The 26,971-nt window shown below is 46.5% G+C and overlaps 1 protein-coding gene across 2 annotated transcripts in view; it reads right to left on the reverse strand.

Annotated features, from left to right (window-relative positions):
* Nucleotides 1–26,971, reverse strand: part of GOLM1 (golgi membrane protein 1) — a 112,551-nt gene that overhangs the window by 36,349 nt on the left and 49,231 nt on the right. For both annotated transcript variants that reach the window (XM_075599012.1, XM_075599019.1), the window contains 5 exons: nt 26,163–26,217; nt 13,917–14,010; nt 3,577–3,712; nt 2,804–2,951; nt 1,436–1,726 (listed from right to left, as the gene is read on the reverse strand). In XM_075599012.1, the coding sequence (XP_075455127.1) occupies nt 1,436–1,726; nt 2,804–2,951; nt 3,577–3,712; nt 13,917–14,010; nt 26,163–26,217 (724 nt within the window). The remainder of the gene's footprint in view (nt 1–1,435; nt 1,727–2,803; nt 2,952–3,576; nt 3,713–13,916; nt 14,011–26,162; nt 26,218–26,971) is intronic.

The raw sequence follows: 26,971 nt of genomic DNA on the forward strand, positions 1-26,971 counted from the left end.
TGTTTCTCCTTCAATCTCTCCTGATCTATTATATATGGGCAGCACTGCTGATCAACTATTGCACATACACCCGTCTTTGCTGCTAACAGATAGTCTAATGTCACCATGTTTTGTAGGGCCACCATGCGGATTTGTAGTTGTTCACTAGATAGCAATGGTATAACTCTAGTAGTATGATTTAAATCATAGTGTAAAAGGTCTGCGAGGGCATCTATCTTTTGTAAGGACATTATGGCCCAGCAGAAGGAAATGTTCCAGCTACAAACCCTTCCCAATAAGATGATGTCTCTCTTTTACTCCAAAAGGACTGGGGATTACCAATGTTATTGATCTACGTCTCCTAATGTAATGCAATGTCTTTATATATAATGTATAACCCTGTTCACCTAATGTACCCATGCATTTGTAACCATGTATCTGTCATCATGACTCCGTGCCCAGGACATACTTGAAAGCGAGAGGAAACTCTCAATGTATTACTTCCTGGTAAAACATTTTATAAATAAAATAACGTTTATGAAGTGTATTTCCACCGTTTTAGAATTGTGTTTATACTGCTCTCGTATTCTGCCCCAACAAAAAAAGACTTGCGCTAACGTTAAAATGACGGAGAAATCCAATGCAGAAAATCATTAAGAAAAGTAACGCAAGCGCACATTCACACACGGACCTGCGCCATTATTCAAATGTAACCCCGCCCTAACTCCTCCCACTTGCTCCATAAATCCCTGATTGCTGGCAGACATACCCGAAAATGGCGCGCCCAAGATTATTACATGGACGCTGCCTGGAGCAGGTGTATTTCAGAGCGAGTTGCGACAAAGTAACGACTTTGCGCCAACAATTTGGTTTTGATACATAGCGTCCCAAGAGATCGATAAGATGACGTTATTTGAAGGTAACGCAGAGTTATCATGAAATAACGTGATGATAACCCCATGTTAATTAACTCAATTAACTGTTCCTGCTTTAGATAACGTCACATCAGTCATTCTGATTTAACAGAGCTCAGCTAATCTTGGCCTCAGAGTGTAAACCTTTCTGAGATCCCATGTCTGATATCTTCTGTACTACGTTTAAGCGTTAAATCATATTAAACTACTGTACACTTGGCACCATGTTAAATTCGGCATCTACAGATTTACCGCTCAACAAATACAACTTTTCTATGGGGTGGGCGAGGCGCTTAGTAGGAATTTCCCCGCCACACACCAACTGCGGGTTTAAGGGATGAAACTGTTTTCACGATTTTTGTTTATATCAAGCATTTCCAGGGTATTACATTGAGTGAAAATAGCCAAAGGAGAGGTACAGTATAAAAAATACTGAGCAAGTACCTCTTTGATGCCAGGAGGCCCTGCAGTGAATTACAAGACAAAAAACTAAAACGTGATAAGAGAGGGCAGCTGTACTAAATGATGATATTACTACTAACCTTCCTTTGCAGCGTCCTGGTCCTCCTGCAGGCCGTCCATATTGAGCAGATGTTCTCTTTCCACTTCCTCATTTTGCACTTCCTTGTTGGTATCCTTGTCTGCTGGGTCTTCTGTTCTTGCCTTTTCTTCCTCCTCCGCTTTGTTCCCCAGCTGGAGATCTGCGTTGGCTTCTTTTCCGGGCTCCTGCATTTCTTCCACCGTATTTCCGGCTGCTTTCTCTGGGGCTGGAAGTTCAGGTGAAACGTTCTTTTCACTCTCGTCAGCTTTCTCTTCCACTTCGTTTGTCTCTTCTGGAAAGCGAAGGAGTCTCCGTTTATAACCAGGTCATCGTGAAATTGGGAACATGTCAATTTGTGGTAGGTTTCTACCTACAGTATTATAATTTCCCTGATTTTCTCATTGTAAAAAGGGACATTTTATCATATACAAGTAATAATCCCAGAAGAACAGGGCATTACTGGCCAATAATGGCCTGTTCTGAGGGATTATTACCATTAGAGGCTAAATGTAGGCTTTTTTTTAATAAATAAGACACTTTTGTATAGTTATATAGATTTTTTTTATTAAAATAAAATGGTAACTACATTAAAGCACCTCTATATACACTTAAACTGCAGCTATGTCCACACACTGCCACCCCCTCTGGATGTATACACACACACACACGCTGCTGCTGCTACACACAAACGCGGCAGCTACACGCACAGACAGAAACTGCAGCTACAAACAAACTCTGCAGACATACACTTTGCAGCTACAAACAAACTCTGCAGACATACACTTTGCAGCTACACAAACTCTCTCCCTCCTCTCACTGTGTCCGTGGAGCTCTGTTCACGGAGGGAGGGGTTGGGGTCGGAGTCACTGCATGGCTGCTGCTTCCTGACCAATCCCCTACCCTGTTTGAGAGCTGTTCCTGCCTCCTAACCAATTCCTTTTGCCCTGTCTCAGAGCTGTTCTTACAAAGGAAAAGCCGATTGGCTAGAAATAAAAATTTGCCAAGCTGCCAAAAATTCCGGGCATTACTGAATGAATAATGCCCGGAATTTTAACCAAATCAGAAAGCAGGGATTTCAATAATGCTCAGAAGTTTACAGCTTTAGCCTATAATTTTTAATAACTGAATTTATTAGGAAGCGGAAGTTATGGAATTGCGAGCCATGTGGAACTGAACTAATAATAGTCACGGTCCTTTGCCACCTCCTTTTAGCTTCACATTATAAATATTCTTACATTAACACATTGAATTCCATTCATTCATCAAAAACATGGAAATGTCCTGCGTCTTATATGTTATGCCACATACAACTACCATGTTGCTGGATGTCTTTGCTCCAGCGTCTGCCCCTGTACAAAAAATAACATACCTTTATTTTGTGGATACGCAAGAAGAATTTCTTTTTGGGTAGCTACTGAAGCCTTAGATATATCCGTAGCTACATTGCCTTCTGTGTCTTGCTTCTCTTCTTCTGCGGTGTCATCTTTCTGGTTAAGGTCTTGTTTTGGTGGTGTTGGCTGAATACAAATAAAGCACAGTACAGTCAATGCAGGGGCCATGGTCTGGCTAGGATACAAGGGAAAATAATCTCAACTCTCTGCTCAGACACAATGCTAATAATTGGGAGTGCTGCTCACTTCCTTCAGTGTTTGAATGAAGGATTTCAGAAAGTATGAATTCTTATTGTTTTTTATCATTTTGAACATTTGATCATTTGTTCTTAAAAGTGCAGCAGTGGAAATGCAATTAATTCCCGTGACTTGTCTGTCCTTAGTCGGATTGGGTGGCTCTCTACACAACTCGTTGCTGGCTGGATTATGGAGAGATGTGGTAATAAACTTGCTGACAACCGTACTGTTTTACAGATATAGCCAGAATTCACCTTCGATGCTCAAGGATTAATGCTACGTAGATAAACTTTTTACGTTAATAATTTGGTGCAGTGTTTGTCAATTCATATATCTACCTTATAATTGGTGTAATGTAAGAACAAATAGTACTGTGAGTATTAGCTGCTCTTCTGCTGGAACTGGTTTAGCAGCAATGAGTGTGTAATGTACCAGTCTGTCTTGGGTACTGCCATTTTTACTTTACTTCTTAAATGGGCTGGGGACCATTGGTTTATGGGAATAGCCATCCCACCTTGGGCTCGTCAGGCTTGTTTTCAATAATCCCAACTTCTTTGTTCTGAGAAACGTTTTCCCCCTTTCCCGTTGCTTTCCGCAGCTTCTCTTCACACTGCTCACTCAGTTCCTTCATCTTATTGCTGCATTGGGCCCTGGAAATAATAATAATAATAAAATACATTATGTATAATAACATGTTATTACTGTAGATTAGTGAAATTGACGTCGCTGTACAAAGAGCGCCAATAGCTGCACCTGTAAACACGGAATACAGTATATTAATTACACTGACTGAATGCTAAGTAAATCAGCATCCTTAACCAACATTATTGCCATATTCATTATTCCTAGCTTACACCCTGGATAAGGCTTGAATGGGCTGTGTGTGAGGTGCCTGACAGCCAAGTACAATACCACTCAGTAAAATGTGGCCCAAAGGCTTTGATTTAAAATCTGTTTTGTTTGTTAGACACATTGAAGAATAATTTGCTGTACAACAGAGATCCTTCAGAGAGGCTGACGAGGGACAGATGAGCTGCTCTTAACATTTTATACAAGAAATAGAGAAGGAAGAAATGGCACAATTCCGGTTTTAGTTAAAAAAAAAAAATAATGTACTGTATAAATATATTGTGGGCCACAAGCCCCAATTCAAACTTACATAGAAGATGTGATTCATCAACATCAGAGGGTGCAATGGAATTCTGGAGGCAGCCCGTCGCTTCATGGAAGCCTGGTTTGCTGGGCGAAAAGCGTAGGTGGTGCTGTTGCCTTTCAGACTGAGGAGCAGCAAGGACTTTGGAGGAGTTGGCCGAGTGCAAGTTTTTTCGCATACGTCACGAGTGATGTCAGGCGCTGTAATGCGGCTGTGAAGGGAGAACCGAGAAGCGCGGAGGGGAGTAAGGCAAGAGCCCTGGTGGTTGCCGGCATCATCAGAGCACTATAGGTGCCTTTCCCAACGGGACTCCCCAGGATATATCCAGTCACGACGGGCTGCCTCCAGAATTCCATTGCACCCTCTGATGTCGATGAATCATATCTTATATGCAAGTTCAAATTGGGGCTTGTGGCCCACAATAATATAATGATACATTTTTTTTTTACTAAAACCGGAATTGTGTCTTTCTTCTGTCTCTTTTTCTTGTATATGTTGTTGGGGTCTCCTGGTTGGGCCCTGAAGAGCCGAGGGACCCGGCCTTAAGGAGGACTGAGCAAGATACTTCCCGTTTAAGTGTGTGTATGTATGTGTACTGTATATGTGTGTGTGTATGTGTATATAATGTATATATATATATATATATATATATATTTTTTTTATTAAGAGTACTTGACTAGAGCACAGTATTTTTGTGTTTGTTTGTTCTTAACATTTACAGAGATTTGTAATTAATATAATTAATATGGAATCAATTCACTCCAATTAGCACAGAAAATCTCCATATTGGATCTGTACTAATTATTGTTCGGCACGAGAGCATTACTGTGACAACTGGTCACAAGAAAGGTGTTAATCTATTCATGAAGTCTGCAACAAGCTACTGAACAAATTATCTATCAATAACTAGTATGCAACATTTCTCAGGGACTTGACCAGTATGTAAAGTCCTTCTAAAGAACCGCTACTGTATTACTAACAGGACTGTACATCTCTTTATATGAAATTTGCGTAAACCCTGAAATATTGGTCAGTCTGTTCACGGAGATATTCAATGATATTTATTTCTTCTTGGAAATAATAGAACTTAAAGCAGCCATCCAAGCTGCCGTTTCTCCCCCCCCCCTTTAATATGTGGATCAATACAATCCACACAATGATCCTGTGATTGGTCAAGATTTGGCTTGGAGGTTCACTAAATGGCTGTCAGTGCAGCAGAAGAGGACCAAAGATGCAAAGTTATGTGGGGAAGATCATGTGACCAGGCAGTCACTATATACAATTGGTGCACTGCTAGAGAGGGTAAAGCTCAAAAATGTGTACCAGAGTCTGTTTCAGAAGGTGAAGCAGATGTGACTTTGTAAATGGTTGCTATAGAAACAAAAAAGCCTTGCTACATTATAATACATAAAAAATGTCCTTCAGAGTGGGTTTAAAAAAATGCTACATGTATTTTCTCATAGTACAGAACTGATTTATTGAATAATAATAATAAAAAAACAAAAAAAACACACATATGTAGGATATTACTTGGTCTGCAGCTTTAAACAAAATTCTGCCTTGCCTGAGATGCTGGGGTTGCCCTGCAACCCACAGCAACCACCAATAACACTATTAATAGTGTTGTGTCCCAATAGTGTCTCTATTCAGGAGAAGACGTATGCTATAGAAAATATTGCTTTACATTTCCACTTGAAGAGTCCTAATCACAATGCACATAGGTAATGGAAGAAAAGGTTAGGTCGCTGCTTAAGCAAGCTGCTGCTTTACACAGCTCTCTACCTCAGAGGACACGTCTACCAATATACAGTCATTCTGCAGAGCTGGGCGCAGCTCCAGAGGGCATAAAGCACAGCTGTGCAGACACACCGACTGAACGGGTGCCAAATACAAAGAGGACTAAAGTAGGAAAAATGATTATGTGCCAAAGTTCCAGACTGCCCACTCTGGCAATAAAATTGACATTAACATTAACGTTATCCACATTTTCGACGTATTATGTGGGGATGGGCTATATAAGTGGCATGCCTTACTTGTGTAGCCCCCCTTTAGGGACTACTAGTTGGTATATGGGGTTAACAGCCTTAATGGGTTAACTGTGTGGGATCAGTCAGGTTAACCCCCTCCCCATCACCTGCTGAATGAGGACTATGCAGAAAGGATAGCCACAACCCAGTAAGTCTCGTGACCAGTGATGTCATCATAGGGAGATGGGAGGGTATATATAGCTCCCCTGAATGTTCCTCGGGAGTGGCAGTTGAAAAGGGCCTCCCTGTACGTCATGTAAATATGTTTGTGTATAGTTATGTGTACCAAGGATGTCTTGTCCCTTTTATTTTCAGTTAGGAAACCTGCCCCATTCAGTTAGCGCCTTCAGTAATGGCTCAAGATTGTTCTCAGTCGAGAAGAGAAGTTTGCATTGCCTAATTTGTCTCTCTCTCATCTCCTTTAGAGCCGGGTAGGGAGGGGTACACTTGGCACAAACGTTATTTTAGAAAGTAAATTTACTTTTGCACCATATCAGAGTTGGCATTATTCTAATCTGCAAAACAAATGTATCAAACGAGAAAAATATATGTTTACGGTTGTAGAAAACATTATGAACCATATTTAGAATGGGCTGCAACGTATCCAGGCATGGGAAAGGGTCTTATGGTGTAGCGCCGCTCAGTAAAAATGCCCCTACTTGTTTTGAAGAGCTTTACGGCACTAAAAACACTCTAGTTTATATACACAGAAGGCGCGGAAGTGAAGTGAAGTAACTGCTGATTTTAACAGGGAATCAGAATGTTATCCACTGCTGCAACATTCCCTGTACTGCATCCCAATCCTGCAGACACAATCCTGTGGCTGCTCCCCCCGTATTTTTAATAGGCATGCCCACTGAGCATTGAATTGGTTTGGGATTTGCAAAATCACCTGGGTGCAAAGCCTAAACCCACCCTTAAACCAAAAAAAGTTTTGAGTAAACTGCAGGAGTGCAAAGAAAATACTCAGCACTAGAGGCCTATTAAAAAGGTCATTCAAGCGAGTAGTGTTACCACATGCAGTAGAGCTACTGTTTGGTGAAATATTAGATTTGTATTTTTTCCCCTAACTTTAAAATCATAACATACCGTATGTATTTAAAAAAATAGCAAAATGATTACTCAGAGAAAACGACATTTATATCTTTCCCCAGAATTTCTAAAACTTACAAGCAAAGGGGTTCCCCAAGAGCTGCTCTCCTCAGAACAGAACCAGCATGCGAAGGGTTAACATCTGCAATTGCTTGCTGTGTGTTTTGTCAGCCAAACCCTCTAGAATGTTTCCAGCCCAGGACAGAGGACTTAAGAGCACAGCTGAATTCATTGAGAAACCCTTCAGCCTACATCTGTGTCACCCCACAGGCGGACAGCCCTTGGTGATAGCTAAAGGGTGTCAGCCGTTTGCTAATGTTTGCTAATGTTACAGCTGCTATGCTTCAATCCGAAAGTCAAACTTCTCATACCCTGTACCCTACAGTATGTTTCAACTTACCCTTTCTTATAGATTGTAAGCTGCTTGGGGCAAGACATTTTCTAACATATTGTAGCCCTATCCTACCTCTTCTAACACTATTTTAACCTGTTCTGTAACTGTTACATTCACCCATGATCATATATTATCTCTTACTAACGGTCCATGAAATGTCTGCAAATTGAATGTATTACCTCGGTTCATTGAACGTAACCACAGGGATTTAGCTATAGCCTGAAGGCCCACGCTCTTGGGAGGCCGCTCTCCCCCACCCCTGTCGGCGGCCCATCTCTCTCTTCAGACAGGCAGAGGGGGCAGTGGGCCCCAGGCGTTAAACAGAGGATACTCCGGTAAAGGATTCAGCAGCTGTGACACAGGCAGAGCAGCGAAGCAGGGGCAGCGCACGCTCTAGCAACAGACACGAGAAGTAAGGCCTCAGGCATGGTGCCTCAGGCCACGCTGATCAGCGCTCCTGCTCTGCCTCGCCTGCTCAAACTGGAGCTTTTTTGTGTCCTGGCAGGCGAGGCAGTGAGCGCGCTTTGGGGGCGGTGCGTAGGCGGGGCGGAGGCGTGTTGGGAGGCGGGGCTAGTCCCTCGCTCCCATTGGATGTGAGCGGTCACGTGACCGCTCCTCGGCTTCCCTGAGCGGCAAATTTTACATTTGCCTGTCTCTCCAAAATACCGGAGCCTCCGCACGCATGCGGAAGCGGCTGCTAAAGCCGCACTGATGACAAATGCAGGGGGTAAGTGCATCTGCTCAGCGCGGCTCAGCAAGGCTCATCCTACTATGTCCCAGGCCTAAGAAAGACTTCTGGGTCAGAGCACAAGAGCGCACTCCTCCCCCTGCTGTCCTGCCTGTGTAACAGCTGCTGATTCCTCTGCTGACTTATCGATAGAGAGACTTATCGAGGGAGGGAGAGAGAGAGAGAGACTTATCGAGAGAGAGACTTATCGAGAGAGAGAGAGAGAGAGAGAGAGAGAGAGAGAGAGACTTATCAAGAGAGAGAGAGACTTATCGAGAGAGAGAGAGAGAGAGAGAGACTTATCGAGAGAGAGAGAGAGAGACTTATCGAGAGAGAGAGAGAGAGATGATGGCAGGGGGAGCGAAAGAGGTGGTGATGGGGATAGGAGGTGATGATGGTGGAGGGGATATGAAGTGATGGTGTGGGAGAGAGGAGGAGCTGAGATGGGGGAGAGATGAGGATGAGGAAGGATGATGAGAGAGAGAGGATCAGGGAGAGTGGGGGGGGGGGGGGGGAGAAAAAAAATTGCAGTCAGTATTAATATTAATGGGGCCCTGAATTTTGTTTTGCCCGGGGGCCCGTGCATGTCTAGCTACGACACTGCATAACCATCTATTGTTATCATAACTCTGTGCCCAGGACAAACTAGAAAAGGAAAGGTAACTTTCACTGTATTTCCTGGTAAAACATTTGATCAATAAATAATAAATATACACGAGGAGCCTTGCACAGGCCTCTAACTAAAAGGCTGCAACAACAAAATGCCTGTTGTAGATCAGTGGCGACTCTGGTTGTGCAATGTACATCATAGTGTACACAGTGCTGTACTATAGATCCCGAAAAAAACCCTGAAAACTTATTGTGGATTTAACTATTTAAATACATGTCCTGATCACTATAAAACCCTGTCCTTATCACACAGAATATAAGTACAGCAGGAAGGAATCCTGGATGGAAAACAAACCACATATTGTGCTACCAGTTGTTTTTACACTTCCAGCTAATAATAATAATAATAATAATTTTGTGGAACAAAAATGTGTGCGCTACATTTCTGTGGTGAAATGCCTGGCCTTTTACTTGCTGCTCTTTCCATTGGAGAGCGAAGAAATGAGTCCACAGACATAGGCACAGAGTGAGCGATCACCAGTAGCCATACTAAGATCTCCATACGATATGATTTAGGAAAGTAAAACTTGCTTTGATAAATGAGCATCGCCGCTATACATCGGGAGGACTGTGTTATTGGTACAGATGTAGCAGCTGTTACTGCCCCCGCTGGCGTGTTGCAGCGGGATATACTGCACCGACACACTTTATTCGAGCAAATACCCGGTATGTACCTGGCAGATACCTGGAATGCGCCGCTCCTAACCTCTGACAAGCCCCGTTGCATTTGCCTTCCCAGCCTGGGTTCATGCCTGGCTGATGGGCGGCTGATCTGTTAAATGATAATGATTAGGATTTAATAGGCTGCAATGCTTCGCGTGTCTACCAGATGGCATAAATTCATGAATTGTAATGCAGTTTATATATATATACTGTGCAGTATTGCAGCCAGCGGGAATAAAATGCTTCAATCCCTGCTTGGAAAATAACTCAATGCACTCGGGCAGAAAACAGTCACAAACCTCAATACACCAGGGTATACCCGAATTCGTGGGACTAGCCAAGCTCGAATAAAGTGTGTCGCCAGTGTACATACACAACGCGCCAGTGGGAGCAGGCGCCATTCTAAACCGAGAAGATGAGAAAAAATGGCGGGGCTAATATGCTTTTGCACGCCTTCGCGCTTACCAGCAGGTACAATAATACCTGCTACAGCTGTACAGTAGGTCACCGAGTGATAGTGATAGCGCCAAAGAAAGCCCTATTACAACGAAACTCCCACTGATGTCAGTAGACGTTTCAGTGCATTCGTGCCCTGATCGATAATTGGATTGCACCCAATGCATCAAATGTTTGCAAAGCCCGACAAGCTGCCATCTGGCATACTATAAAGCTCTAGGTATTTGATCTACTAGTTTTGTTAGGTGCTAGGTATTATCAGGGCCACCGACAGAGGGGGACAGACGGATATGTTGATAACAGACACTGTACAGGAGGAGGCATAGTAAGTGCCAATACTAAATATAGGAGAAAACAGACAAATAAACTCGTTTTGGAAAAGGACCACTGCTGGTTGACGATGGGGGGGGGGGGGGGGAGATTGTGCTATTATTGGTAGGTGTAAAAAATGATCAATCATTGAGTGATCGGTATGTCTGCTTTAAAATATGCCACGCACTTATATGGTTATGAAGCCGTAAATTTTGGCAAAGTCCATCTGACTACTAACTGATGTCACATAACCGTAGGAGGTATTCGGTTGTCTATTTTTTTGTTCGTCAGGTATTATTGATGTGATCACAACTTACGAAGGTTCATAAACAGGAGCATAATGGTACATGTAGGTGAGATGTCAAAGACATTCAAAATCAAATAAAATGATCTTAGGTGTTATCGGATCTCGTCTTGTTAATAGACATTCACAGTCAGTGTTACATAATTAAACATATGTTAAATACCGGAAAAGGTGTTACAAGATTGTGTTACTGCACTGCAGCTGTGGTATAATGTTCTAGGTGGGACCTTTTATGACCGAAGTCATCAAGATTGTGGCAATGATTGTGGTGCGATATTTAACCTGTAGTCGTATTGCGGGAATTAACGTGGCCAATAACAACGCATTCATTCTCACATCGTGAATGGATTGTTAAGATTTCTACCACTGGCTTCTGAAATATCAATTATTACAGTACCCTATGGTAGAAAGAAGATTAACCACTTTGATGCCTGTAGTTATCAAGGTATACCACAGGCATCAAAGGGGTTAATACACAAAAAACCCTACACAGGCTACCTCAATGGCTAGTAAAGCATTGCTATGCAACTAACTGCTATGGCAAACAAGGGGTTAACCCCTGCCACCACCCATTCCCCTCAACCACAGGGTGGAAGTCCCCCAGAACCATCCAATAAAGGGCCGATGCCCAACAATAATAAAAATAGAAATCCATGGCCCGATGGCCACTAAAAACACATGCCATAAAAAATGATTCAAGACCCGATGGCCTAAACAAAAAACACAAAGAGGAGAAGGAGTCGCTCAGTGAGTAAAGACACTGACTGGCACGGAGTTTGAAGCAGGGGAACCTGGTTCAGTTCCCGGTGTCGGCTCCTTGTGACCTTGGGCAAGTCACTTTATCTCCCTGTGCTTCAGGCACCAAAAACATAGATTGTAAGCTCCATGGGGCAGGGACCTGTGCCTGCAAAATGTCTCTGTAAAGGGCTGTGTAAAACTAGCAGCGCTATACAAGAACATGCTATCATTATTATTAAAACCGCTGGGATGCTAGTAAATTCTTCACTAGTCATTGAGGTAGCCAAGGGGTGTAGATGGTGTAGTTTAATGTTAATATTAACCCCTTGGAAGCCCTTAGTGGTCAGCTAGTCATGAGTATCTGACCACTTTGGCTACGAAGGAGTTAATATGTGCAGTAATGTGTGTTATTTTTAATCACCTATTCCACGAGGGTTTAGGATATCTTGCCTGCGTATATATTGGCAAGATATCCGATGACATACATAGGCAAGATAGTGATAAAAACGGCGGTATTTACTGGCATTACTGCGGTTCTGATAAATATCGGGACTTGATGTATGGCATAAACATGACTAAAACTGCGGTATTTAGTCATTTTTATGCCGGTCCTGATCTTTTTTATCGGGCGCAGCAAAAAATGTGTTATTTGTAGCGGTCCAACATTGCTTCATTGCAACATAAAAATAACACTTTCCCCCCCCCTATAATACCGCATTTTTGGCTTACCGGAGGTTGATGTATCCAGACCTTAATCGCTCTAAGGGGCAGTTTCATCAAACCGCATAAAAAAATACGAATGCACATTTGCACACGAAAATACCAAAATACCTCTTGCCGGATTTAGGTTGCTATTTAGTCATGGCTGCGCAAACCCATGCAATATGCAAATATTGGATGCAAATAAAGATATCTGCAAGATTGCATTTGACACAGTCACCATGCATGCGAGATTCAGGGAGAGAGAGAGAGGCAGGGGACAGGGAGAGAGGCAGGGGACAGGGAGAGAGGCAGGGGACAGGGAGAGAGGCAGGGAACAGGGAGAGAGGCAGGGGACAGGGAGAGAGGCAGGGGACAGGGAGAGAGGCAGGGGACAGGGAGAGAGGCAGGGGACAGGGAGAGAGGCAGGGGACAGCGAGAGAGGCAGGGGACAGGGAGAGAGGCAGGGGATAGGGAGAGAGGCAGGGGACAGGGAGAGAGGCAGGGGACAGGGAGAGAGGCAGGGGACAGGGAGAGAGGCAGGGGACAGGGAGAGAGGCAGGGGATAGGGAGAGAGGCAGGGGACAGGGAGAGGGAATTTCCCAGCTGATTCAAGAGGGCAAGATGGAATCCCTTACATACCACAAAACTAACAAGAGGGAGAGACAGAGAAAGAATCCATTATAGCAATCTCCCTCTCTTCTTGTAAATATAATTGTCATTCACAATGTGTCATCCAAATGGAATAAGTTAAAGTAGTTTTGTGTTACATAAAGCAAGAGAGAGATGAAGGTAATAGACTGACACTCTCTCTGCCTCTCAACAAAAACACGCTGAAAGAAACAGAACAAGATTAGATTTCTTCGGGTGCGATCTTTCTACACATATAAGAACTTTCTTTTATCACATAAAATTTAAATCCGGTTTTGAGCATTTTGCATTGTTAATGCCGCCATTTAAGGAACAGTCCCACCCATTCGCCTTTTAATCTGGCCAGTTCCAATTCATTAATTCCCGCTATGTAAATGTGGAACTGTGCCAGTGTCAGACATTTTAAGTCACACAGAAGTTGCAACTTGGAGTTATGTGCAAAATGTAAATGATCAGTTCCACCCTTCCTAAGAAATTGCCTCTATGCAGTCTATATGCAAAACACCTTCCAACGGCAAAACCAGAACACCACAAGCACCAGATTTATAAAAACAACATCAATCTCATTAAAAGCAATGGCGATTTTTTTTTCTTTAAGAAATCTGGTGCAGTTTATTGTATTTGATTAAACCCGAGCCAGAAGACCATGTTTCACTCCTTTCTCCTTCATGCAGACCAGGGGTGGCCAAGTCCAGTCCTCAAGGGCCACCAACAGATCAGGTTTTCAGGATACCCCTGCTTCAGCACAATTAGTGGCGCAGTCGGAAGACTGCACCGCCTGTGCTGAAGCAGGGATATCATGAAACCCTGACCAGTTGGTGGCCCTTGTGGGCTGGACTTGGCCACCCTCAATGTAGACCACATTAAAAAGCGGGTCACATGAAGAAGAGTGCTGGCAAGATCCCACCCCTGCGATGGCTGCATGCGAGCATCTGCGTGCAGGTTATTATTAATATGGAAGGCACTTACAACTCGAAGAAAGATTTCTTGGCCTGGCTTTCTTGCAGATGCTCAAATTCTAGCTGCAATTTCCCCAAGCTTTTCTGGTGGGACCTCAATTGACCTGGATAAAAAGGAAATAAACGTTAACGGGCAGGATTTACTGGTGCTTTGCATTATAATGTAATCTCTACACAATGGGAGCAGGTGCACTAAAACGCCAATTCAAAGCATCGCACCCTGATCCGGTGTTAACTGCCAATCAAAGTGCGACTCCACGCATCAGCGCGCAGAGAATGTCCCCCCCAATGTTTATATGACGACCCTGGGATACAGTATCATTACACACAATAGTGGTGGATGCAGGGTGCAGACCTGTCAGACATACAAATGCACCACAAGTAGCAGCGAGTAGATATGATTGCAATTGAGAAAAAGGGTCAATATGAACTAATTTAAAGTACTTTGTGCAGGAGAAAGGCGAGTTGACTAGGAGTCGTGTGTATGAACCCGAATTTGCACATCTGTCACGTGCTCACAAGCGTGCTGCCCGTGACCGGTGGTATATGGGGATGGAGCGAGGGAAGATCTTACAGTATTTCATTTGAGGGATCTTTGCGGAAAGGGAAAAGTGGGCCAGCTAGAAGGCGGTGTATTAAACCATTGTCCCATATGCCGGTCACGTGCTTACAGGTGTGCCGTATGTGACAGGGCTACATTTTAAAATGGACATGATGTAAAAGCCGTGTGCTCATTTACATGTCATTTCCCAGAATCCCCAGCTGCAGTGGAAGCACTGTATGCTAAGAGATAATGGGGAAAAGCAGGGTTGCAGACGTGCCGGAGACACATGAATGTGCTCACAAGTGAAATTTTATTTGCTGTCCACATTTGAAAGCTACTGAACCACTGTACAGTTTTGTTTTACTGGCCCCTTGATTATACAGTATAAGTAGCTACAGATGCTACATGGTTGCAATTCTAAGCAGCTGAAGCCAGCAAAATGCAGAGGAAAGTGCCACAGTGATCTTTAAAATACAACCACAAAACATTTGACTAGGTAACAGGTATAGATTGATAGTTTAATAAAATCGTTTAGTAACCAGTTTCACGCTTTTATCAAGTCCTATTATTCTTTTTCTAATTGCAATCTTTATCTATTTTCTATCCTGGTTGCACACACTTGGAAATTCCATTATTAACCTATTTCAGATATAGCGTAATATTTGCAGTGGGTCAATGTGAATGCCAACAACCTCTCTCAGAACTGGCCACCCCCCCCCCGGACAGCTGTCATCAGAATCAATGTGGTACATTCCTCCCGCAGTGGTGTGCACCCCTACTGTTTGACCACATGGCAAAGTGTGGTTTCCAGGTCTAAATTTAAAAAGCAGATGAATATATTTTTCACCTGAAATGAAAGTGTGCATTAGTAATGATTACTTAAATGCGCGATTCCTGAAAGCTAACCTAGAAAACAAATTTTTTTTTGACCAAATTGCTATCTTTAATCAAACGTAACCATACTTAAAGCAAAGATCTGGATGCTTTTGGTTATTTGGAAATTAAGCGTGATTTATTTTTCTTCAGGGTCCAAGGGCAATCCCTCCTAGGAACAAAATGAACTGATGCCAGTAACATATTTAAAAGGTCACATCGGGCGATTGGGCCTTTTGACACCTGTCAGTACAAAGCTTGTAAATACGGGGAGGGGAGACTTGGGAGCGGTTTTATTTCCTCAGGCTGCTCCCTTTCACATGATGTCACGGGTGTTCAGCAAACGTGCGCACTGGCAAAACTACCCTCCTTATCAGCTCTCTGATAAGGGCCAGGTTGGCAAACGGGCAAGAAAATACTTATTTGACAATCACTTCCCCATTTTGAGGGCCGTAAGAAATGCAAATTGTAATTCATTTCCACAGAAATAAAAGAAGCCGTATCTTCTGATTTCAGCGTGGTTACGTTAAAGCCAATTTGATTGTTAAACAGTTTACAAACAGTTGTTTGTTTGTTTTTGCCTGTGTTGCTATGCTTCATTTTCTGATGAAGACGCATAACCTAAGCGACGAAACGCGTAAGAGTGTGTTGCCATTGGCTGTGCCAGGAGCTTGCTCTAAAGTGCTCTGCAACTACGGAGGGGAGCTGTGGAACTTGGAGGAGTGATATTGCTGTAGCCGGGGGACCTGTGTGTGGACGCACATCTCTGGAGATACCCGGCTGTGAAGCAGGAGGAGACACACGTTCCCAGCCACGAGATTTGGAGCCCCATACCGGAAGACGCACAACAGAGGACTGATGCTTATAACCAAAGCGCATATTTTACTGAATTGTTGTAAGTGACCTGATTTGAACTTGTGATATTAAAACCTGAAACATACACACACACACACACACACACACACACACACACACACACACACACACACTTTTGGGGTTGCAATTTATTTCGCTCATTAGATACAATCCCTAGCATAAGATGCACTAGCACACAATCTGCCACTGCGCTTCCAGCCCTGCATTTGCAAAGCTATTATAATGTGAGGCTGAAAGTGAGTCAAGACACTGACTCAATAAAAGACACAGAGTTTGAATTAGGGGAACCTGGCTCAATTCCTGTTGTCAGCTCCATGTGACCTTGGGCAAGTCACGTTATCCCCGTGTCTCAGGCACCACAAAATAGATTGTAAATTCATCTGCAGGGACATTGTAACACTCCTATGTGCTGCGTACCATGCACGCTACTGTAATTGTGAAGCGGCCCATTGGGAGAAAAGCTCTAAATGAAATATAGTTACATACTGTAGTGCCGACGAGTTTTCTAAAACAAATCTGGGGCTATCACCAACAAGACACAGGTACATGCTGGGTACATGCTGCAACAATTCAGTGACATTTCTGCAGGCAGACTAATGGCCCATCGGATTAACAGCGGGGGTCCCTAGCAGTCCCATTCAAACTTAATGGGACTGCCAGGGACCCCTGGTGTGTTAATCCAATGGGGGTTTAGTCTCTGCAGAAATGTCACTGAAATGTTTGCAGCATGCACCCAGCATGTACCTGGGCCTTGTTGGTGATAGCCCCAGATTTTCCAAGGCAAGTTTATGGCAAGTTTTAGAATACTCGTCAGCGCACCTGTAGTAGATCAGGGGTGAGCAAACTTTTTATGCCGAGCCCCCCCTTTTCATCCATGACATTTCTCGGGCCCCCCCTGCCTGATGTAATCAATCACATGGAAAAAAAAAACCTTTATTAAACGGTATACAATACAAATATGTCTAAATACATATTTCAACAGCTTGTGCTTGCAAAATTAGGCCTGGGACATAGTAAGCGCTTAGGTGCTGCTGCTCGCTCTCGCTTGCTGCCGCTCGCTCTACCAGGAGCTTTTTGCTCTCCTTACAGAGGAGACAGCAAGCGCTTGGGAGGCGGGTATCACTGTGTGTGTGTGTCACTTGGTAGCTGTCAGTGTGTGTGTCACTTTGAAGTGGTCTGTGTGTTTGTGTGTCACTGGGGAACCTGCGTGTGTGTGTGTGTATATTATATAATATTTAAAAAATTTAAAAAAAAGACATGTGAGCATAAATTATTTATTAACATTGTGCAACTTTGATAAATATATTCACGCACGCACACACATGCATACACACATGCATACACGCATGCATACACACACATGCATACACACACATGCATACACACACACGCATGCATACACACACACGCATGCATACACACACACGCATGCATACACACACACGCATACACACACACACACACACAAAGGCACACACACACAAAGGCACACACACACAAAGGCACACACACACAAAGGCACACACACACAAAGGCACACACACACAAAGGCACACACACACAAAGGCACACACACACACACACACACACACACACACACACACACACACACACACACAGGAGACATAAATCGGGGCAGAAGGGAGACAGGGATCGGGGCAGAAGGGAGACAGGGATCGGGGCAGAAGGGAGACAGGGATCGGGGCAGAAGGGAGACAGGGATCGGGGCAGAAGGGAGACAGGGATCTGGGCAGAAGGGAGACAGGGATCGGGGCAGAAGGGAGACAGGGATCGGGGCAGAAGGGAGACAGGGATCGGGGCAGAAGGGGGACAGGGATCGGGGCAGAAGGGGGACAGGGACCGGGGCAGAAGAGGACAGGGATCGGGCAGAAGGGGGACAGACCGTCAGGGGGCGGGAGCGTCACTGACCGGGGGCGGGCCAGTGACGTCACAGAGCTGTTTCGCCCTCATTGGCGAACCGCTCACGTGACCGGCCTGTCTCGCCGGCAAGCGGGGGAATTTTAAATTCCCCTAAGACCTGCGCTTCCGCGCGCCTGCGGAAGCGCAGGTGAGCCCCTACTAAAGCCGCTCTAATTGCGACTGTAGGGGCTCAGTGCTGAGCGGGAGCGCGCGTCAGCACGCTTCCGCCAGCAAGCGCCAAACATGGCCAAGGCCTTAGGCTGCGTCCACGCTGCCACTGAGAGCAGTGACATCACCTACTCTCCAAGCATGAGCACAGGGTGTCCTGCATTATTTTGCAAGCATGAGCGGGGGAGGTGCATGGATCGGGGCAATTTTTGTGTGTGTTTGTGTGGCTGTGTGTGTTTGTGTGGCTGTGTGTGTGTGTGTGCGTGTGTGTGTGTGTGTGTGCATTGACTGGTGCTGAGCGCGCTTCAAAGTCAATTTTGTTTGTCTCCCGAAGCGCCAAGCTTTGGAGACCGTACGTCCCCCCGTTTGCGCACCGCTGCATTTAATCACAAAACACATACACACAGTCACAACACAGACACAGCACACACTAATATCACAACACACACACACACAACACACAATTAATCACAACCAACACACACACTCAATCACAACCAACACAGACACAACACACACACTCAATCACAACCAACTCAGGCACAACACACAATCAATCACAACCACACACACATACACTCAATCACAACACACACCTCAATTACAAACAACACAGGCACAACACACACCACACACAATCATAAGTCACACACTTTCACCTGGGAGAGGAAGTTCTACTGTAAGCCTGCTCCTGTCCCCCATGCTGCTGAAAACTGGGACTGGTAACACAGGAGGAGGAGGGGATGTCTGTGTGCATGGAAAGAAAGCCCCGCCCCCACAGCAAGGCCCGCCCCCTCTGCAAGACAGAGCAGAGAAGCATAGCACAGAGCTTCTGGCCGCCCGTGCTCAGCTCTGCCCGCACGCAGCCCGCGCCCCCCCCCTAAATCTTGCACCCCCCCCCTAAATCTTGCACCCCCCCAGTTTGCGCACCGCTGTAGTAGATGAGGTTGGGGGAAAAAAAAAAAGAAAAAGACATAAGTCCATCAAGTTCAACCCATGCTAAATTTAGATGACAAATACTTTATTCCAGGGGTGTGCAAACTTTTTACCCTGCACCCCATGCCAGCTCTCCAACCCCCCCCACCCCCATTGTTTTGTCTCCGGCGTTCCGACGTCACGTTTCCATCACGAAGCCACCGGAGCCAAGGAAAAGGAAGTTACAGAGGCCTTCGTCACTCCCCTGGCATTTCATTTAAATGCATTCGGGAAGAGCGCGGGCCTCTGTAACCGCTGCAACCCCCCGGTTTGCGCACCCTTGCTTTATCCTATATTTGTACCAACAGGATATTGATCCCCAGGAAGGCAAACAAAAACCCCCAGTGAAATATCATGCAATGATAGATCATAAGGGGAAAAATAAATGAAGTCATTTATTATTATATATGTTAAAAGGAGCAGATCCTTCTACGCTATTTTCAGCTCCAACATCTCGGGCCAATAGGAAGCTGCAACATTGTCTGTTGTGGCTTCCTATTAGATTTAAAACAAAGAGAAGAACCAGCACTCACATATTAAAAAAATTGCTATTATTGCCTTATAATTAAAGAGATTAAAAATGAGATATGGATGCTTCAGTTGGACTCTGCATTAGACCACTAACCCCTCTAAGGGGGAGTTCATGTCTACTCAGGGTCTTTTGACAAGGTGGAGGGGAGGACAACTACACCCCTTCCCTTAGCTCTCCCCGTTCCTATCCCCTCTCTCCCCCCTTCTTCTGTTCTTCTCTCTTCTCCCCCTCTCTCTCTCTGCCTATCCTTTACAGTACTAATATAAGGGGTTTGATCTAAGATCCTCCTAAAACTGTTAATTCTCCCGGACGGGATCTACATAGTAGAATCTAAATGCATAGGAGGTTACAAAATACTAGGGGCAGATCGCCTCTTCTCGATCAATCAACCTTGAGATGCTTCGGGTTGTTCACTTTTAAATGTATATGTTAATTAAGTTTACTGTGTATAAACAACCATGTGATGTGAATGTACCCCTGTCAGAAAATAATAAAAATGTTTGAAACAAAAAAATTAAATTGCTATCATGTTCCATTCAAATATCTGCAGTTTTCTTCCTATTTGTGTGCAGCTTCCTATGTTGGTTTTATATGCATTTTTGATAGCTTAGAGGCGTATACGCGGGAACTTCAGCACCTAGCTTTGTTATAGTTGTTGCATATGCCGAATATGCCGAATTGCTTCCTATTGAACAGCCATTTAAATGCCCTGTAAAAACCAGGACACATTACCGGTAATGTGTAACTGTCATGCGCTGATTGATTAAACACACTTGGAAAGTGTGAGAGCTGGAGGTAAGACACGGAGAGTATGAGGGGACCACTAGAAAGGTTGGGGATCAGGGGCAAAACGGCAATCTCACCCCTGTCCGCTCATCCGTCCTGGGTCCAACAACTCCGCAGTGGCTGATCCCACAGCGTGCATCCGGCAGTGTAGTCATGCAGAAGTGAAGAGGCGATCCCGGTGCGACAGCAAACAGCCCAATGACGTCAGATCCCGGATTTTGAACACAGTAGCTTTATTGAACACACAGATGGAACAGCAGGCTGCAGCACAGCCGCCTCCTCTACGGCTGCGGTCCCAGTAACTGCCTGTGCGCACGGCGCTGTGCGTGTAAGCACCGCCCCTCAATGGGGCTGGGCCCAGTAGACACCGTCACGCTGAAGGTGCAGCCGCGCCGTGCTGCAAGGTTTTTTACAACTCAATCAAATTGAGTTCAAACCTTGCGACGGAGGCGTGGCCACGCCCCCACCGGCGGTTCACCCAATGAGGGCGAACCAGCCGCGTGACGTGATGGCCACGCCCCCGCAAATCCCCGACCACGCCCCCTCCCGTGGCAAGCTTCCCTCTCTCCAGGAGACCGCAGTTAGCGCTGGGCATGCGCCGCCCCCCGCCGGGCGCCCGTGTCACAGAACGCACTGGGGACTCAGCCTATGCGTTTCAAGCTCTACTGGCGCTTCGTCTAGGAGTGAGGAGGGTGCCTGCAAGCCCAACATTTAAAGTACAAACCCCGCGAACAGGGACTCAATTAAAATTGTTTCATCTGTGTTCAAAATCCGGGATCTGGCGTCATTGGGCCGTTTGCTGTCGTACCGGATTCACCTCTTCACTTCCACATTACCGGTAACTTCACCATTAAATGTCTCAGGAACTGGGAGTCCATAGGAGCCAAAAACAGCTCCGAAGGGCCCCCGCTTCCACTCCTGTAACAAGGTAACAATGGCTGTTAGTCAGGGTCGACTGCTCCTTTACAGAATGGACTGATTGCATTTTCTTTCGTGCGACTCGAGTTTGAGAACGGGTCAGTGTGACCCGAAACGTCACTTTTGTCCCTGTGTCCTCCTGTCTGCTTTCAATAAACACCACTTTTTCAGACTTCTCTTTTTGTGTTGTGCGCTCTGCTCATTTTCATGATTTATTTCCCATGTTAGGAAGTTAGACCGCACCTGATTTAGAATAGATTTTCTATTCATGCTTTTGGCACTTGATTTTGTTTAACCCCCCCCCCCCGGTCCTTATTTCTGTAACCAGCTTTTCCATCTTTTAATATTGATCTTTATTGCAACTCCAATACATTTTGAGACGTACGATATATGGCCCGGCACACACTGCAGAGCAGGGACCCCCCGGCACACACTGCAGAGCAGGGACCCCCCGGCACACACTGCAGAGCAGGGACCCCCCGGCACACACTGCAGAGCAGGGACCCCCCGGCACACACTGCACAGCAGGGACCCCCCGGCACACACTGCAGAGCAGGGACCCCCCGGCACACACTGCAGAGCAGGGACCCCCCGGCACACACTGCACAGCAGGGACCCCCCGGCACACACTGCACAGCAGGGACCCCCCGGCACACACTGCAGAGCAGGGACCCCCCGGCACACACTGCAGAGCAGGGACCCCCCGGCACACACTGCAGAGCAGGGACCCCCCGGCACACACTGCAGAGCAGGGACCCCCCGGCACACACTGCACAGCAGGGACCCCCCGGCACACACTGCACAGCAGGGACCCCCCGGCACACACTGCACAGCAGGGACCCCCCGGCACACACTGCACAGCAGGGACCCCCCGGCACACACTGCAGAGCAGGGACCCCCCGGCATACACTGCACAGCAGGGACCCCCCGGCACACACTGCAGAGCAGGGACCCCCCGGCACACACTGCACAGCAGGGACCCCCCGGCACACACTGCAGAGCAGGGACCCCCCGGCACACACTGCACAGCAGGGACCCCCCGGCACACACTGCACAGCAGGGACCCCCGGCACACACTGCACAGCAGGGACCCCCCGGCACACACTGCAGAGCAGGGACCCCCCGGCACACACTGCACAGCAGGGACCCCCCGGCACACACTGCAGAGCAGGGACCCCCCGGCACACACTGCAGAGCAGGGACCCCCCGGCACACACTGCAGAGCAGGGACCCCCCGGCACACACTGCAGAGCAGGGACCCCCCGGCACACACTGCAGAGCAGGGACCCCCCGGCACACACTGCACAGCAGGGACCCCCCGGCACACACTGCACAGCAGGGACCCCCCGGCACACACTGCACAGCAGGGACCCCCCGGCACACACTGCACAGCAGGGACCCCCCGGCACACACTGCACAGCAGGGACCCCCCGGCACACACTGCACAGCAGGGACCCCCCGGCACACACTGCACAGCAGGGACCCCCGGCACACACTGCACAGCAGGGACCCCCCGGCACACACTGCACAGCAGGGACCCCCCGGCACACACTGCACAGCAGGGACCCCCCGGCACACACTGCACAGCAGGGACCCCCCGGCACACACTGCACAGCAGGGACCCCCCGGCACACACTGCACAGCAGGGACCCCCCGGCACACACTGCAGAGCAGGGACCCCCCGGCACACACTGCACAGCAGGGACCCCCCGGCACACACTGCACAGCAGGGACCCCCCGGCACACACTGCACAGCAGGGACCCCCGGCACACACTAGATGACTTCTCCTCTGTGGGTGATTGGATGGGTTGAGGATGAGGGGATGCCTCCTGGTATAAGCGACCAATATCTACTGGCATAGGGAGGAGATGTCGCCAGACTCCACAGCGCGTCCCTTTCCGGGTTGGGGTGTCTTGTCTTGGCTGGTTCCCTGCTGGCAGGTTCTTCTTGTATGTGCGTCGAGTTCGGCTGACTGCAGAAAGGATATCCAAAAGCCCGTGCACAGGCTGGGTCCTTCTCCGGCCGTCTTTCCCCTCTGCACACACGATACACAGCTGCCTGTTCCGTTGCACATGCGCAAATGGCGAGACGCTGGGCCAAAAGGCAGGGAAGTCAAACTCCTCACTAGCGTCACTGAGGAAGCAATAGCGAAACGCGTCTGACGTTTTTTGGTTACCGCAAGCCACCGTAGTGAGGAGTTTGACTTCCCTGCCTTTTGGATATCCTTTCTGCAGTCAGCCGAACTCGACGCACATACAAGAAGAACCTGCCAGCAGGGAACCAGCCAAGACAAGACACCCCAACCCGGAAAGGGACGCGCTGTGGAGTCTGGCGACATCTCCTCCCTATGCCAGTAGATATTGGTCGCTTATACCAGGAGGCATCCCCTCATCCTCAACCCATCCAATCACCCACAGAGGAGAAGTCATCTAATCAAAATTGGAGACTAGATATGAGTGTGTCTCCTCCTAGAAGTGAATTTTCACTGTCTAACCCCCCCCTTCCCCCTAAATGAAGAAGTGAATTGTGTATAACCTTTGTGTTGTTTTCTCACTGTGGTTCCCCTTTCTTCCCTTCAATTTCATACTTTCGACACGTCGTGGAGCCACAAGCAGAGTAACGCGCCTGAGGACCCTTGCCCCTTTTTCTCGTGTATGTTTTATATATATTTCCTTTGAACTACAGCTCAACCCAGGTTATAACGCGATCCGTTATAACGCGAATCCGCTTATAACACGATGCAAGGGTGGCTCCCAATTTTCGTATTTATGAATACTTTACAGCACGATTATTGATATCTTAAATACTTTATTGTACAATGCATACAATTGTACATTATTTCTAACGCGATCCGCTTATAGCGCAATGTGATTCTTTGGACCCCAGGCACAGCGTTATAAGGGGGTTGAGCTGTATTACTTTTTGCTTCTCCCTTTTTTTTGCCCCTGTGTTTTACATCCTAATTTGTGTGTAACATTTGTCGCCGAGCGTGCGTCTGCATAATGAATGGCTTTCATTCTTGTCACCGCTTTTAAATACAGACACAGCTGATGCCAAAGTGCCACTTCCAACAGTCATTTTCTCTGCCACACGTTAAAAAAAGAAGCCAAAAGGTACAAAGCATGTTTTATTGCTGGCACTATGCTCTCTACAGTCACCAAGTCCTGCTTCGTACAAACTCGCTGATCACATTTACTGCATTACCTACACATTTTTTGCGAACACTGGCACCTTGATCTGAATGCAAAGGAGCAGCAGCTGGCAGCACATCCTCCCCAGGGGCCTAGGACTTTAGCTCCTCTGTGTTCCCTGGATTCTAGAAGCCTGAGCAGTGAGAGGCTTGGCTTTTCCAAACAGCCCCCTGGCTTGTAGCTCAATCAATCAAACACAGGCTCCCTTTCATGGAGCCAAGGCTATCCCTCACCTCTGGCACGCCTCGCTCCTGAACTTGCTGAGCAGCCCACAGCTTATTCCTCCTGGCAGTGAAATACACAGCAGAGAGTAAGGCTGCGGGGCAGGGTGACGTCGCGTGGGCTCGCAGCGATGAAACCCATTGCTACAATGTGTGCGGTCAGCTTGAGCACGCGGCGCTCTGCTGCTTGCAGAGACAAGCCATGGCTGCGCCCCCCCCCGCCCCCCCGAGCGCGCAACTGGCTGGCCACAAATCACCCTCAATTCACACTGGTGCAGCCTAAGTAAGCTGCACGCTCCGGTATAGAAATGACATGGAGAGCCGCAGGGCAGGGAGGAATCCAGTGATCACAGTTACAGTATGAAAGGGCTTTAAATACTTACTAGGAGTGGCTCAGTGAGTAAAGACACTGACTGTAAACAATGACACAGAGTTTGAAGCAGGGATACCTGGTTCTGTTGCCGGTGTCGGCTCCTTGTGACCTTGGGGAAGTCACTTTATCTCCCTGTGCCTCAGGCACCAAAAACAGATTGTAATCTCATCTGGGCAGGGGCTGTGCCTGTAACATTCATACATGTTGCGTACTGTGCTCTATACTGTAACTGTGAAGCGCTTTGTGTCCCATTGTGAGAAAAACGACATATGAAATAAAGTTATTAATGCAATGGGAGATAGGGCAGCCGGCTTGGTAGGACAGCAACATACTGAATGCATAGAAACAAATGATGTTTACAGTTCCTCATTGCCAGGAGTTTTTTTTAATCTCCCAACTTGAAAACCATTTATCCTAATTTATTGTTTCCCAGGTATTTCATTGCCTTATTCAACCATTCTGGCTGGATGCGAGTAGTAGCTGGTCAGTGAGCTGACTATAGTGACTATAATTGGCCTAATATTGGCAGGCTGCAGGCTGCTATTTTTCACCATTGAGAGAGATAGCGGGGTTACTGGATCAAAAATGTGGTTTAACGAAAAAAGTACTGACATCTATTATTGAAGTGTATGGGACTGCTGTTGTCAGAGGGGCTCACAGTAAAATCAAAGTTCACATTTCAAATCATATGTTACGCTGTTCAGCAATGCACCTGCACCTGGACACATCCCTTTAGCCGAAACAGTTACCCATCAAAACAGCCCGCGTCAAGCACACAACTCCCAAAAACCAACAATGCAAAACCAGCACCAGCCCCCTAGCTGCAGAAAATCTGTTTCACTAGTACCAAGAATAAGTATATTATTATTATTATTTACCTTGCAGACTCTGTATAAATCTCTCCTTCATGGTGATGTTGCTCAATAAACCTTCCTGTGTGAATAAGAGTGACAGAAAATTAGATGCGTTATTAAGTATTGGGATCTTTTGGTTGTGTTGAAGAACCTAGTCGTGGTGATATACATTTGTGACCTACTACAAAATGTCTGGCCTGTGCTGCATCTTGGCCTCTACTACTCTGCTGAATGGAAAACGATGTTTATGTAACAAATCGCTTCTACAAATGAATTAAATACACTTTGTTGATCAGGACAAGAGGTAGCAATTTAAGATGCTGTTACATGTCCTGACACAGAAAGGCAGCAAGACACCTTAGGCTGCGCTTATAGTGCCAGCGACACAATGTAGCGTCACAACAAATGCATTGCCGCCATCACGTGCGCTTATAGTAAGGGCGACGCGACGGAGCGACGGCTTTGTCGCGATCGCTGGAAGTCATCTCAATTTGATTTTTCCAGCGACCGCAGCCTGACGTCACCGTCACTATAAGCGTAGCCTAATGGACCACCCAAGTCAGGCAGAGACACACGGGGAAGCCTAATGCACACCCCAGGAGCAAAACGAAAGGACTTCAGAAGTACATTCTGTGACTTCCACACGGATTATATGAAATGCACTGCAGGGAAACCGTGTCCCATAGCAGTTCAGATCATCTGCTGTGGTATGCTAGAAATGGATTATATGTTTTAATGTATTTTTCTTAAATAGATGCAATTCCTTATTTCTGAAATTGTGCCTACATAGTAACAGAACCGATTCAACTTTCTCCTACATACTGTATACAGTA

The sequence above is a fragment of the Ascaphus truei genome, chromosome 1 (genome assembly GCF_040206685.1).
Source record: "Ascaphus truei isolate aAscTru1 chromosome 1, aAscTru1.hap1, whole genome shotgun sequence".
NCBI classification, from domain to species: domain Eukaryota; kingdom Metazoa; phylum Chordata; class Amphibia; order Anura; family Ascaphidae; genus Ascaphus; species Ascaphus truei.